This window comes from Ictalurus furcatus, chromosome 6, assembly GCF_023375685.1.
Source record: "Ictalurus furcatus strain D&B chromosome 6, Billie_1.0, whole genome shotgun sequence".
Classification (NCBI taxonomy): Eukaryota; Metazoa; Chordata; class Actinopteri; order Siluriformes; family Ictaluridae; genus Ictalurus; species Ictalurus furcatus.
The window spans coordinates 498,789-515,000 of NC_071260.1; the positions used below are offsets into that span (position 1 = coordinate 498,789).

Consider the following 16,212-nt stretch of genomic DNA (forward strand, 5'->3'; position numbering starts at 1 on the left):
TGAACATTATTTCTTTATTTCTACATGTAGAGATTTCATTTTTTTTTATTCTTTTATGTTCTATGATTCATTTAATTATTATTAATTTCTATTTTTTTATTTAAATTATTTATCACAGTCATGCTGGTTTTTGAGAAATTAAAGAATGTTTTGAGGTTTTAAAAATTTTATTTACGTATTTGGAGTAATATAAAAATAACAAAGTCCTCCAAACTCACCGATAAACCTGGTAATATGAGACCAATCATAATCCAGGATAAATCTGCAACAGAGTCGGCCGTGGCCAATCAGCATCAAAGCACTGACTGAGTCGTAGCCTCAGTATAACAAACTGGGGCGAAACTGGGGTGAAATTGTTCGTAACATATCTCTGAGAGAGTTCTCTCAGTGTGATACAGAGCTGTGTGATGGAACCGGTGTACTGTTGGAGTTATATTTGCTATGAAGCTCTCGGTCGACATGTGATAAACATTAGCGTGTGTGTAGCGTGGTCCAAAGGCCTCGTCCAGACCGCAGATCCCTCGCTGATCCGCTGGAGGACTCGGTGAGATCAGGGCCATCTGTGCCTGCGGTGGAGACGCTGCAGAGGAAATCTGGACTCTGTCGGCTTTATTTAGACCTGCGTGAAGCTGGAAACCTCAGCAGCCCTTAAAGTCCCGTCCAATGACCAGGTTTACTCCATCACTTATCAAACACTGAGTCACTGAGTATGGAGAGTTGTGACTGTCTGAGAACAGGAGAGATGACAACAGTCAGGTGTTAGTCATTAAAAACAATAACAGTTAAAACTAAACAGGTTCCTCCTCAGAGCCTCAGTCTATTATCCTACAAATATTACTTAATGAATAGTCATGGTTGAAGTTTATTCTCAGAGGCTATGCTCACAAGTCACAAAGTGGCAGATATCTTTTATACACAGCTTCAGGATCCAGCAGGCTGCAATCTGATCGGCTGTTCGCACGCCCCGTACTAGTTTGCGAACACCGCAAACTTTTCGTAACAAGATGTTCATGGAAAACTCTATAAATCTATAGTTTTATCAGTGTCTGTGGGTAAATGAGAGAATCTCAGGGGAAAAGGGGAAAAGGTCTGGGTCAGGTTTAAGGTCTGCCAGGTCGGTCAAATGGCTTCTTTCACCATAATAGAAATATTTCTGTAACTCGTGTATAAATTAAATAAAGTGCTTTTTGTTTAAATCACATCTCTCTTGTAATAAACCAACAAATCAAAGCAAGACTGAGAACTTTTTGGGTACTACTGCTGGAGGATGCACCCCTGGGGCCTATTCTATGAAGTGAGTTAATAAAAGTGGAGCTTATTTGAAATGGTCTCGCTTGATTTAGTGTAACAGGTCAATCCAGGTTTGACAAACTTCACACAGTAAAATCCCTAGTGTTGAATTAACACCCAGAGTGTTTATATGAGTAGACTTATATAAACATTGTAGGGTGTGAATTCAACACTGTGGGTGTTAAATCAACACTGGTGATTTTGCTGTGCAGGTGCGCTAATTCGGGATTGGCCAATCGAGTCTCATGGACAGGCGTACAATATAATGAGCCCTAACAGTCGAGTGAAGACTCAATTCAATTCAATTCAGTTTTATTTGTACAGCGCTTTTAACAGTGGACATCATCACAGAGCAGCGTTACAGAAATATATAAATTCAGGATATAGATGTTAAATGTATGAATTTATCTGTAATGAGCAGCCAGAGGTGACGGTGGTGAGGAAAAGATGATATGAGGAAGAAACCTTGAGAGGAACCAGACTCAAAAGGGAACCCGTCCTCATCTGGGTGACACCGGATAGTGCGATTATAAATCATTTCTCTTCTATTACGACATAACGATACGCCGGCGATATTTAATCAGCCCTAACAGCGGAATGAAGATATAGCGAAATGACGGCGAACGAGAGAGCCACTTTGTTCACAGCTGCATAATGACTTTTAATTATTAAATAAATATAAAAATATAAAAAATATTATTGTAAATAAAAGCAACACCTCAGACATTAACAATGCTTGGCAGCATGGCAGAAAATATACAACAGAATAAAAGTGTAAGCACATATAATTAAAATAAACAGCTAAATAATATAAAGCACAGTTTAATTGGTTCTAAAGTTCACATTTAATGTGAATTATATGTTATATATACTATATTTTAAAAATATCGTTGTTATAGCAGCTATAAACACTCGTTCCCTCACCAGCCGATCTTTTTTCTTAATAAAGAGAATTAGTGAGAAACAGTAAAGAAGTGTTTCTCCTCTGTGATGAAGATGTGGGAAAACGTAAAGTTAAGGCTTCACCTCTGACTGTTACACAGCGCTGACACTGGAGACTCCTTCCTTACACGTTACATAAACACATTTCTCCTTACAGAAAACTTCACCATGTCAACGATTACACATGTTTATGTGGAGCGTCCGCTGTACACGTCCCTGTGAACGAGCCGTTACTATAGAAACGATAACGTGTTAGAACGAGTGCATTAATAAAAACCTGTGATTTGTCATTAACTATATTCATCTAATTGTGATTTTTATTATTCATTTCTATTTTTGTTGTTTAAAAATGATTTATTTTCACTTGGTGATTTTTGGTGCTGGTGGTCAACTGCATGGTGATGGATGTAGTTGAACCACATTAAAAAGAATAAATAATCAAGACATTCTGACGAATCAGAATCCAGAATTCAACTGCGCTGTGGTATAACAGTCTCGAGAGGTTAAACCTGGTCGTGCGGTTAAAGCCTGCTCTGGACTCAGTCACTGTAATAAAGGCTGGTGTTTGATGGTGGAGGTTTTCTGCAGGAACATGTGTCTCTCATTCGTCTCTATCAGTCCTACTGTAGTTTGTAGAGCAGTGTTACATATCAACCAACATTATATAAGGCAAGATATAATGTTCTATAATATTCAGCTGGTAGTGCTGATGAACAGGTGAACATGTGGAGCTGAAGGAGATGTTCTGCTGCTGCTGGTGATGATGGGGGTTTGGAGTTCTGTCATCAGTGCCAGGTGATTAAAGAACACTCGTCAAATCGCCAAGAGCGTTTCAGTTAAATCTTTCAACTGATAACAATTACACAAACCACCCAATGCAACATTCTCCAAACACTGCCAAAGTATTAACCTGATAAACGAGATCTGAGCTTTTAACCCCTTCTGTCCTGGAGTAGTATTCCTAAATGTCACTCTTAATGTCATGGACTAAACCACTGCTGTTATTGGAAAATAATCAACAACAGTGCTCTCTCCTTTTCACTAGATCTCCCTCTTGGGACATTAAGACATGAGGGCTGCTGTCTGCACTGAAGAGAAAAGGGATATTCTCAATATGAATGTGATTCTTGGCTCCCAAGCACACCTTCAGCCCAGGTAAGCATGGGTGATATCACCTCCAGTTTAGAAACTCATAAATGTACTTTTATTTATATTGGTGCTCATGCTCACAGTATTTTCTCACCGTCACTGTCTTGAATGCAGCTGGAAACTTTCTGTAAGAGGAAATACTTCAAAAAGTGGAAGTTCCCTTAGTACTTATGAAGAGCCTTGCACGGGATGGTAGTCCCCTGTTCCCTTAACTGTGCGCACTGGGCTTCTTCATACTGAATCTATCACCTTCCTCATCACCAAGATTTCTTATAACCACATAGTGCTTGGTATTCCTTGGCCACCCATAATCCCTCCGTTTCTTGGAGCAATGCCAAAATGGGGACCCTGTGGTCATGATTTCTGTATGTGTCTCACTACCCAAATTCCAGCTCCAGAAGTTCAAGAAGTGGCAAGGAAAACAGGAAATCCTGCCCCCTGTTTAGACCTAGCATGGATTTTTAGTAAAAGCATTTGAATTTGCCTCGGATAGCCAAATAGCCAAGGAGATGCGGTCTCCTCTAGATGGTAGCGACTCTGTCTCACCTTCTGTATTATGGTTAAGTGTGCAGAGTCTATGACAGGTCCTTGCTGATGTTTACACTAAGGTACTTGAAGCTGCTCATTCTCTCCACCAGCGTCCCAGTAATTTTGAGAGCTGTGTATGCCCTCCATTGTTCTCTTCTGAAGTCCACAACCAGCTCCTTAGTCTTATTGATGTTGAAGAACAAGTTGATGTGTGTGCAGAGTGTGCAGAATAAGAGTTACAGTGTTGAGAGTGGGTGTTGAAGGTGAAGCTGCCTATGTTCGCCACCTGCAGCTGATCAGTTCAAAATTCCAGAACCGATTGGCAGAGAGCACAAGCCCAGCTCCCTGAGCTTACCGAACAGCCTGCACAATGAACAGCAGTTCTCCCCTTCCCATGTTAGGTTGAGACAGGGCGGTGTGTAAGACATGGAAGATGGCATCATCTGTATCCACAGATGATGCCATCTTCCATGTCTTACACACTGTTAGATCAGTAAGTGAATTGGAGCAGGCCTAACATGCTGGGTAGAGAGAAGCAGATGAAGCCTTGGATGTGTCTCTCAAAGCATTTCATCACCAAAGAGGGCCACTGGATCACTGTAATCTTTCAGCTCAGCTGGAGTGGATGACTTGGGCATCAGAATGATCATGAATCTCTTGACGCATGAAGGGCCTGGACAGTGTCATGGATAGTTTGAAAATACTGATGACCCCCTGGGCTAGTTCAGTGCAGGTTTTCAGATCCCTACCGGGGATACTGTCTGGGCCCGCTCCCTTCCTCGCATTCACTCACCTTAAAAGTCCTTCTCATGTCATGTTCTGAGACAGTTAGTGCATGAAGCTCTCTGATGTGTGAGCAAATTTCTGTTGCATTAGCAGGAATGCTAGTATTAGCCAATAGTATGCTAATAGTAGTGGCACTAGTATCATAATGGTAAAGTTCATAAACCGGGGGGTGGTCGCCCCTCGCCGTGATAGTCCGTAGTCCCTGCCACACTCGTCTGGTGTTAAATTCCTGGAGCTGAGACTCCAATCTGTTCTTATTTTTTTTGTTTCATATTTCCTTGTGCGTCTTAGTCTGTAGGATGCTGCTTTATACTTTATGTCTCCCATCTGGAGTCCAGAATTACAGGCAGCGGTGCCTGCATTTATCAACCCACAGATTCTAGTTGGGAAAGACCCTAGCTATTCTCCTGGGGATGATCTCATCTGTCAGAGTAGCAATAAAACACAACACCACTTTTGTAAACTTGCTGATGTTTCTGGAACTAGACTGAAACATGTCCCAGTGCATCCTGCAGCATGGCTTCTGATTGGGCAGTCCAGCATCTGACCTCTTGCGGTACCAGCTTTTCCTGCAACATCATTTCTTTATATTCCAGTATGGGAAAAATGGTGGCATGGTGGCATACTGAACACAGGCAGAGAAGTGGTCCTGAACTGACTGTAGTAGTGGAAAGCAGTGCCCCTGGTGAGGCATGTGATATTTTGGTGGAAGTTTGGCATGATCGCTTTAAATTGGCTTTGTTAAAGTCCCCAACTATGATGAGGGCAACGTCCGGGTATTTGTTCTGATGGCGGTTGAGCGTATCATGGAGTGCAGATAAGGCAGTGTCTGTGTCTGCTTGAGGTGGGATGCAAACAGCCGTGATAATGAATGAAGTGAATTCTTGAGGTAAGTAGAAGGGGTGGCATCTGATCGTGAGGTGTTCCAGGTTAGGAGAGCAGGAATGGGAGAGAATCGTAATTGGGTGTGGTACTATAGGGGGCAAGCCATGTTTCAGTGAAACAAAGGACACTGCAGTTCCTCATGTTGTGTTGAAAACAAACTCTCACCCTGATGTTTTCCAGCTTGTTTTCAATGGACCGTACATTCGCAAGCAGTATGCTGAACAGAGGTGGTCTGTCTGTTCCTGCTCTTAGCCTGTTTTGCATACTTGAGCATTTCCCTCTGTATTTCCTGCGTTTCCTCTTTGTTATGGTTAGTTGGGAGAGCTTCCATCCATCCATCCATCTATTTTCCATACCACTTATCCTACACCAGGTCATGGGGGAGCCTGGAGCCTATCCCAGGGAACTCATGGCACAGGGTAGGGGACACCCTGGATGGACACCCTGGAGCTGGGAGAGTGTGAGAGAGTGAGAGATTGCTATATTCAAAAGTGTGCTGTGGTGATGATGCCAAAGATGTGGGTGCAAAAGTAAAATAAGATTAAACAAACAAACAAACAATCAAACAAACAAACAAAATAACACACAGTCTTAAACAGGACAACATCTGGCATCATCTACACCATATAAGTAAGTATCAGTATATCATAGTAAGAGAAATGTGAGATCATGAAAACTAAAATGGCCTTCCTTACTGACATACTCGATGCACAAGGTAAAGACAAAACAGAGATGAAAGTGGTGATGTTGTGGCCTCAACCTTGTAATGTGAAGGAGCTCATGTGAAGGTTCTTGTGGTTTGCAAACTTTAATTGAAGATTCATCAGAGGTTTCAGTACTCTCCTTACCGCACTGCTCAAAGGTCATCCGAGCAAACTAAAATGGAACCACAAGGCAATCTGAGGCATTTCAAAATTTTAAGGACAGGCTCACAAGTGATCCCATTCTCCATTACCCTGACCCTTTGCTAATGTTTGCCGTGGATGCCTCTGAGAGTGACAAAGAGGTGATGGATCCTCACTCACTGCCTGAGTCTGACATGTTACAATTAGTATAATTTTTTATGTATATGGTTTAATAGTCCATAGGCCTCATCTGAATGAAGCCATCGCCATCGAAAAAAAGGCCAGTGAGCAAAATATTCAAGGACCTTAAGTTAATATCAGTTAATCAGCAGTAGAAGACAAAGCTTTAGAGATTTAGAACTGTGAAACTGAGATCATGAGAGCGTAGAGGTAATTCCTGAGCAATCTTGTGCATCAAAACAATCAGACATCATCTTTGAATTCAGATGGAGGAAAATGATAAAATATGAACCCTGACTTTGGAGAGTTTTATTTTATGTGAAGAAATCTGACACTTTATTATCCCTGGTTGTTTTCACTCATCGCTTTGAGGTTGTGTTGAATTGTCATTAGAAAGCTGTGTGCGTGTCCCAAATGACATACTAGCACACCAAATAATGCCAGAGTATTCTACAACTCCACATGTTCCGAATTGATACAGTATGTTCGGGATGTCTGCAACTCAGACATACAGTACAGGATAAAATACAGGAAAAAGACAATTTTCCACACTATAGATTCAGGAGATTCACTATAGATTCAGATTTAGTGTCCTTGGGGCTCGGCTTCAACCGGGTGATTTTAAACAAAAAAACGTGGCTGTAAAATGTAAAGAGATGACCTGAGGCCACGGCGCTGCTACTACAAGAGGGTGAAAGTGAAGAGACAGGTAAAGAAAACACAACAGTCAGATCCCTGCATTCCTAAACAAGGTGGAAGATCTTGGCCTCAGGCGAGAAGCTTGTGCATGCTCCATCGCCCGCACTGTTACATGATACACTCCATCGTGCTTTAAACACACAAATACACACACACACACACACACACACACACACACAGAGTAGTGATAACTGCTGTGCTGCTTCTGTAACTGCGGAGGGTCTGAGCATATGATGTAATACGTTAACGTAAAACTGAAATGGCCGAACGTTTGCAGATCGTGATGGAGGGTGTATCTCTCGTGTGGATGGAAAGTCCCCTGTGCTGTAGGGGTCGAGACACGCCACTCGCAGCTGTGTGCCCACATGAGAGAGGAGTGTGTGCAGATAATGAGAGCCTCGCCGGCGTCCAATTACAGACCTTCACTGCGTTTACTCCTCATGTACACTGCACACACAGACTCTCTCAAACACACACACACTGGCATGTGCACATAATCATTTATATACACTCATTCATTAATTTATTTACATCTTGTAGAGCAAGACTTTGGTTACGTGTCCTCTCTGGGGATAAATTTAAGCACAGAGAGAGACCTCTACCTGTGCATTTGACAGACCACAAATAATGATGTTCTGGGGAAAGCAACATTTTTATGCAATTTTATACTACTACTACTACTACTACTACTACTATTATTATTATTATTATTATTATGAACGTTTTGGTGAACATTATCTCGCTAACACTGTGTCGACTTACAGGTGTCTGCTTACTCTAAAACCTTTTCATTTTATATAGCTAACTATAGCTAGACTGATGAAGAGCAATAAACGAGTGCAGGGGCGCACCTCCTTATCTTCTTTGTCCAACACATCAGAGTGATTTCTCCATCAGTCAAAGTATACACAATCTCTGAACACTCTCTGTTGTGGTTGGCACCTGTGAATTAAGAACATACCTGCAACTGTGTGTGTGTGTGTGTGTGTGTGTGTGTGTGTGTAAGACAACACAGTGATGTCATAACCACCCCACAATAAAGCATCATGTGCTCCAGATGTCCTCACTTCATTGTCTCATCTCACTGGCAGCCATTACAGCATTACATGTGGAACAAACATCTGAGGGGAGCTCACCACATCTGAATTAACAACACCTCATTCTGCTACTGTACGCTAGCAGGCTAACATTATACGATTAAATTGTGTAGATAATACTTATACCCCAAACTTTAAACTCTAGTGGTAATGTTATCTGACCTAGTCTCAATGAAATTAGGATAGGAGATCAAATAGGTAAGGCTTTCTCTGATATCCTGTTATAAGCATCGAGCAAATCTACAGGAATTCATAAGCTGAAGAATAAGAGACAAATACTAGTTTATACAAGTGCTAGACAGGTCTAGATGTTAATAAATAAAATATATAAATAAGTAATACAGCAACTTAAAAAACAAGACGCAGTAGGCAATTAATGCAAGTCAGTGAAGAGAATGTGAGGTGTTAATCTAGGTACTGGTCTTTAACCATTTGCAGAAGGAACAGAGGCATAAGGCTACTGAGGAAACAACTACTGAGGACCCAGGATGCTGAAGCTGTGAGATCTTGTGCTATGAGATATGGACATGTCAAACACTGAAGTTGAAAACCCTGATGTGTTGGAGGCAAAGGCAAGGTTTTTGAATTGGCAGACGTGAGAACTTTGGGAGGTTTTGGGAGGTACCAGACAGTAGCATCATCCTCATTATGAATGATCTGTAGAGGAGATTTTCAATATGAAGAAAGACCACCAAGAAGACAACTACACTATTGAAGTCTAGATAGAAATAACTTGGGGCTGTAGAGAAGTTGAGCAGATTCTGTGGTCAGAAACAGTCGTTTTCATCTGATGTTGTGGAGAAGAACTGTAGGATCTGGAGGCTGGTGTGATATGATCAGAGAGGTCTATCATCTAAAAGATTCCTAGTGGTGAGGAGTCTTCATCCAGGAAGAGATGTCAGAAAGACATTCTGGTATCTTGAAAACAGAACTACAGCTGTGTGTCATCAGCGTAGGATTGATGAGAAAATCCAAGATAGCTGATCACTAAGCCCTGAGATTTAGTATAAAAGGAGAACATGAGTGGATTGAGTACTGACCCCTGAGAGCCAGTAGTACAGCGGTGTGTCATCAGCGTAGGATTGATAAGAAATGAGACCTGATCACTGAGCCCTGAGATTTAGTATAAATGGAGAACAAGTGTGGACTGAGAACTGATGCCAGAGGAACTCCAGTGTAGTTCTGTACTGATGATGAGTCTTCATCCATGAAGAGACGTCAGAGATGGACAGAGAACTGACCCCTGATGAAACTGAACCACTCCATGCTACGCTGCAACGAATGATTAATTACAACAAATAATCAACATTTCCTAAAGTTCCTTAAAGTACTAATGCAGTAAATACGGTTGTTAATACAAGGCACTGCATCTGCCTTCGACCTTGTGACCCTGAGTGTGTGGAAGACTCTGCATGATTTAAGGAAAGTATGATTAATAAATGTCGTTATTAAAGGAGCTCAGGGCCCGGTGCGGACAGTTTGAGTGATGGTGCTGCATTGATCGAGCCTGTCTTCAGCAGACCTGCGGTGGCGCGAGAGGCTGAAGAGGAACGAGAGGAGGAATGAGAGGAATGATTGTGGAGCTCTGAATTGCAGGTCTGTGCAGAGAAACGGCCTGAGGCTCTTCCACTCGCTAACCTTCATGTTAGCTATTATTAATATCTGACTCACAGCGGCGAACTCTCAGCGCTGGAGTGGAGATCACAGAGTGGGGAATGTAAAGAAACTCTCACTTATGCATTCACTTGCAGAACTTCAACAGTTCCAACAAAGTCTACAGGAAAGCGTGCGGTAGCATCGTAGCCGAGAACCAACTGGGCAGTTTGGTTTCATGGAGATTTTCCTATAAAGTGCTACACAGAAGTTTCAACTTTTTGTAAATCTCCGAGTTCTGTGCCACGCCTCCTGTTGAATATGCAAATTTTATTTGGAGGTGTGTCGGTGCTGTTTTTCTGTGTAAAGAGAAAGAGTTATCTCTAATAACCCGATGAGTGAGTGAGGTGTGTTTATATAAGATACACGCACTAACAATATCCCAATACTGAATGAGAAACCTTTACACACACACTTAATTGGTTATATAGAAAGCCATGATTCATCGACTAAAATATCCAATAATGATTGAGCAACCTGTTTGGCTGCACACATATGCAAATACTCTTTAGTTTCCTAGCTGAACTCTAACACCCTGTACTGTACCCTGTACCCTGACAGAAGGTGTGTCAACGAATCCATGAGTCAGGTTAGAAAGCGAGATTAAAATATACAATATCGTTGGACTATCTGACAGCAATCATTGTTTAAAGCCTCTATACTGCACAACATCTCATTGAGTGTCTCCATACATGCACTAGAAACACAACTAGCGTACTAGGACGTGTACTAATTCACACATAACTTTAGTCTTCTTGCGTTGCAATATGAGACTTCAGGTGGTCTGAGTTAGCAAACCCAAATAACCTTTAATATATTTCAGTAGAGATGTTTTCATTCGTGACATGCCGTTCTCTGTGGCAATGTGTTAGAAAGAAATCTAAATCATGAGCAATAAAGAAATCGTGATCAATGCATGTCACCAGAAATGACGTTTCCTGTTTTGTGAATCACCTGATTACATTTTTGCTTTGTTGATGAATTATATAACGCATGCTTTAAATAGTATAGTGAGAGTGACTGAGATAACTTCAGCAGGGTGAGGCTGCATGAAGTGGATATTTATTTCAAATCACAGCGAAATATTCGGTAATATCTCTGTGATTATAGCATCAGAATAGTAATCAAGCTCTAGAGTCTAGAGAAACATTATTACTGGCAGCTTTAAAGCCATGTTCACAGTCTGCATCTTAAATCTAAAAATTGACGTCAATATATCACATGGACGTTCCTCGTATTCAGAGTTGTGTAAGTCGGTTTTCTGAGCTCCACGTTCAGATTATTCAAATCACCTGTATGTAGTTCACACCTCCAGATTTTAGTAGAAGTGAGTAGAAGTGTCTGGCACGCGGTTTCTCCTTAGCCCTGGCTGTAACCATGACTGGTTTAATTGAACAATATGGCTTGTATACTTAATAAAATAGCACTTGATCCAGCACATCTAAATCGAGATCATCACATCGTAATCCTTGCATGGGATGTAGTCGCACTGATCATGCTTTTAATGACTTGGAAATAAAATCAATTTGATGCGCTGTCTTGTAAAGAAAGCATGCGCAGAGTGTGAAGGATAAGCTGACCCAGCGCTCATCTGCTACGCTTACAGAGAAACTTTAACTTCATTCGTCCTTTTATCTACCTGTTATCTAAAATTTTACACAGAGATAAACAGTGTTTCTGATTAAGATGCATCTCCTCCGATGTCCTCAGGTGTTGAGGACATGTTTTACTAATTGTCGAAATGGCATGCAGTGGGTGGAAACTGTTCCCCTGTGGTAATTGTAGCAGAAGATAATAGCTACTCTTGGGTTCATGGCCTATTTGCTCAAGTGCGTACTCAGGACTGATTCCCGACTTGTTTTATAAGGACTGTCATTATCACAAGATTGCTTTCACACAGATTCATTTCATCTGAACTGTAGGTTCTTTCTCCATCATAATGAAACCTGAAACAGGTAGTAACATGACAACCAATCACGATATCGGACACCACGCCCTAAGCAGATCGCCTTCTCGCTTGAGGTTCGTCTGAGGTGAGAACGCCTGAGCCTGCAGTGTTCACCTAGACCAGTTCGATTTTAACCTACATCATGGACAGGTCTTTTTTTCTTTCAGCCATTTTTGATCATTTTCAGGTGAAATTTTTGGCACTTTTCTGACACTAATGCACTGGTACAGTATTTCTGTGTCGTTGTTGAGATAAAGCACTTCAACACAATTCGCACAACTCGAGACTGATATCGTGCCACATTTCCACTAAACTCCAGGTTTGAGTCATGTGACCTCAGTCAGGAACACGAGTGAGCAGGAGTCATTTCAAGGAACAGTACAAACTTCACGTGTTTGGCATTGGTGAGAGATTTTCAGGTTTGTTGTGTTTCTGTGTGTGTCTTTGCGTCTCGCTGGGAACGCTGTCCTTTTCCCGTGCCGTGCCTCTGTGTATGAGTCTGGCTGCAGCTCAGCTGGTAGCTGTTAGCCACGCCGTCCATCACTGCAGCGCTCTGTGATCTGAGAGCGGCTGCAGCACCGAGCAGCTTGTGGCCAGTGTGGGTCAGCACTGAACAAAAAAAACAGTAAAGTAGAGGGAGAAGGGAAAAAAACCAGCGCAGAGAGCCGAAGATTAAAGAGCTCAAGCTCCCGGACGCTCTGCGTTATTAATGCTGCAGCGACTAATTACACCGTTCAGTTCTGAAGAGCAATTTAAGATCGTTTAGCACAGACAACTCTGATCAAAGCTACACAGAGAGAGAGAGAGAGAGAGAGAGAGAGAGAGAGACAAGGGGAAAAGGAAGGAAGAATTAATGATAGAGTGTGAAAGGTTCTCCTACTCCTGCTCAGCTGATAGAACCCTGCGGTCAACACACACACACACACGCACACACACACACACACACATTTATAGGGAGGGTTCCTACTAGAACATCTTCCATTTTGAAGTTCAGCCCCAAACTCATGCGTCTGAATTCATACCCAGTTCGTGTTCTCGCTACAAGCTCGGCCATTTTCTAACACTACTTCAGTTCATCACGACTTCATGTCCCACCAGTATTTTAACACTCGAACACTACAAATCATGCTGGGTAATTTGGCTCTATCCCAAACATACCATATGCTCTTGGAACAAAATGGTTCCTCAATGGTTCTTTGGATAGTTAAAGATTTTAGAAGTTTTATTTCGACTTTTACTTGAAAACTTCACCAAAATTCACCCTATCAACGATTACACATGTTTTTTAATCTGTTTATTATCAGTGAAGCGTGCGCTGTACACGTCCCTGTGAACGAGCTGTTACTATAGAAACGATAACGTATTAGAATGAGCGCATTAATAGTAGCTGTGCTACTGTCAGAGCCGCTGTTATAGAGAACTAATCAACACCTGACGACCAATCACAATCCAGAACTCAGCAGCGCCGTGGTGTAAATTTGGTCCTGATGCTATATTAAGATTGTATTGAACAGTTTAGGTGATAAGTGTAGACCAACAACCTTTTGAAAAAAACAGGCAGTGAGTCATATGCGAGTTCAGAGAGTCGACTCTTATTTATTTGACTCACTGATAAGAGCCGGAGTGACATGGCATGATTTTCCATTGGATTATATAAAATAATATGACTTTTTTATATTAATATTTCATGCCCAGTTCCAGCCATTAACATGTTTAATGTATCATTTAAAACCAAATGTTCTTAGAGGGAAAATACCACATCATCTTACTAGTATTACGGATTAATTCATATTATCATTCAATAATAATGATTTATTCTTATTCTTATTCCTCTTATTATTCTTCTTCTTATTATTTTAATACTCTTTAGTTATCCAGCTAAGAAATAAAGGGACTGAATGAGAACTATTAGAATCTGCTATTTTTAAATAAAGATTTTTTATGTTTAGTAGAATGAAGCTATGAACGTTTATGGGTTTGAAAAAAAAGGTTAATTCTGGTCAGGTGACACGGGTTTTTCCTTTTCATTCTCTCATCAGGTCGTGGTTTGAAAATGCTAAACTCTTGTTCTGGATTTGATGAGAATGTTCTGGAAGCTCAGGAGTGAGTGATGTGATGAGCACTGTGAAAGTGGAACTCTCATCGTTCTGCCTCTCAGCTCTCCGTCTCCGCTGTTTTCATGGAGAAACGGTCTATTTCTGGAAAAGTGTGCAATTAAAGTGCACTCAGCTGAATCCAGAAGGAAGAGTGGAACATTCCTGCACTCCTTTTTGGCGACGTGCTGGAGTTCTGATGCTCGTATATCACGTAACAAATAGGAGATAAGAAGACGTGAAACCAGATCCTCATAAATCCAATCAGGTTATTTCAGTTCTTCAGCACAGCTGAGAATGTGAGTAAATTAGCTGGATTTATTCATCTGGGTGATGAGAACAGTACAGAAAAGACTCGTAACAAAAATGTAAATAATTAAATAAAAATTAAATAAACTGATTACATTAATTTATATTAAAAATATTATTAGACTACTGTAGATTATGAAAAAAAACTAATTAGCCACATTTTTTTTTATCTTTAATGTGCTGGACATAGCAAATTGACAGCCTGAAAAAAAAACAAAAAAAGAAAAAAACAAAAAAACAAAAAAAAAACCCTTGGTAAGAATATGAGTAGTGAAGACTGTGAAAATTTGTCTTTATTGTTGAATCTTTTGATCTTAAAAAAAAAAATCACAAAAATACTCTGCTCTCATGGATATCAAACAATTGCAAACAAAACACAGGGTTATTCAAAATAATCTTTGTTAAATATAGGTGTGCAACAATTATTGGCACCCTTTTAGTCAATACTTTTGTGCTAGCTCCCTTTGCCAAGATAACAGCTGTGAGTCTTCTCCTATAACGCCTGATGAGGTTGGAGGATACATGGCAAGGGATCTGAGAGCGTTCCTCCATACAGAACCTCTCCAGATCCTTCACATTTCGAGGTCCACGCTGGTGGACTCTCCTCTTCAGTTCACCCCACAGGTTTTCTATGGGGTTCAGGTCAGGGGACTGGGATGGTCATGGCAGGACCTTGATTTTGTGGTCAGTAAACCATTTTTGTGTTGATTTTGATGATGTTTTGGATCATTGTCCTGCTGGAAGATCCAACCACGGCCCATTTGAATCTTTCTGGCAGAGGCAGTCAGGTTTTCATTTAATATCTGTTGATATTTGATAGAGTCCATGATGCCATGTCTCCTAACAAAATGTCCAGGTCTTCTGGCAGAAAAACAGCCCCAAAACATTAAAGATCCTCCTCCATATTTAGCCGTGGGCATGAGGTACTTTTCCATACGGCTACCTCTCTGTGTGCTCCAAAACCACCTCTGGTGTTTATTACCAAAAAGCTCTATTCTGGTTTCATCTGACCATAGAACCCGATCCCATTTGAAGTTCCAGTAGTGTCTGGCAAACTGAAGACCATGAGATCAAGATCATGAATTTTTGGAAGTTGTTGTTGAATTTGTTATTAAGGCAATACATTTGTAATCTCAGTTCTGCTCAGGAGATCTGTGTCCTGGACTAAAGAAAACATGGCCATGGTCTGATCAGAGAACTCAGTAAAGCACATAGGAAGAACAGGGTCCATTTTTTTGCTGTAATGTTATAAATGTATGGTATACTCTGCATGATCTTCGCTATATCACAGCTTAATATTCTCAAACCAGATATTGTAGCTTTAATTAAAAATATTTGATGAGGGAAACTGCAAGAAAATGATATAAATTTTGGAGCTATAAATATACAGATTTCTATTAATGTTAGAGCAGATCTCTGAAATGACTTCATGCATACTTCAACTGTGTTTTGGTTAAATATTTCACGTCGAGGAACACGTTTAAACTTCCCACAAAGAATTAAAAAAGTTTTTGCGCTCTGTTAGCTCATAGTTGTCCTGTGACGTGAGTATAAGGACACAATGTTCCTCTGAAGACGCCACAGGTTCCTGCTTGAGGACGCCATCTGAAACACGTCTCATGCACTATTCAGCAAGTGGAGTGTACTTAGCCTCGGGGCGGATCCGCCATAAGGAGCTAGCGTCTTTACGCTAGGGACTCGGCGCCATTTACAGCACACACGGCAAGGAAAGATTTAACCCCACTGATCAATATTTCAGCATTTTAGCGCATCTCTACTCTGCCTGAGAGAAAATGGAAGACCTGAGC

The 16,212-nt window shown here is 41.0% G+C and overlaps 1 protein-coding gene across 1 annotated transcript in view; it reads right to left on the minus strand.

Moving 5' to 3' along the window:
* Nucleotides 1-396: 396 nt before the first annotated feature.
* The window catches only part of wnt10a (wingless-type MMTV integration site family, member 10a), a 47,819-nt gene continuing 32,003 nt past the window's right edge, over nucleotides 397-16,212 (minus strand). Inside the window, exon 5 of the mRNA XM_053626112.1 lies at nucleotides 397-727. Coding sequence (XP_053482087.1) covers nucleotides 701-727 — 27 coding nt within the window. The 3' untranslated portion in view covers nucleotides 397-700. The remainder of the gene's footprint in view (nucleotides 728-16,212) is intronic.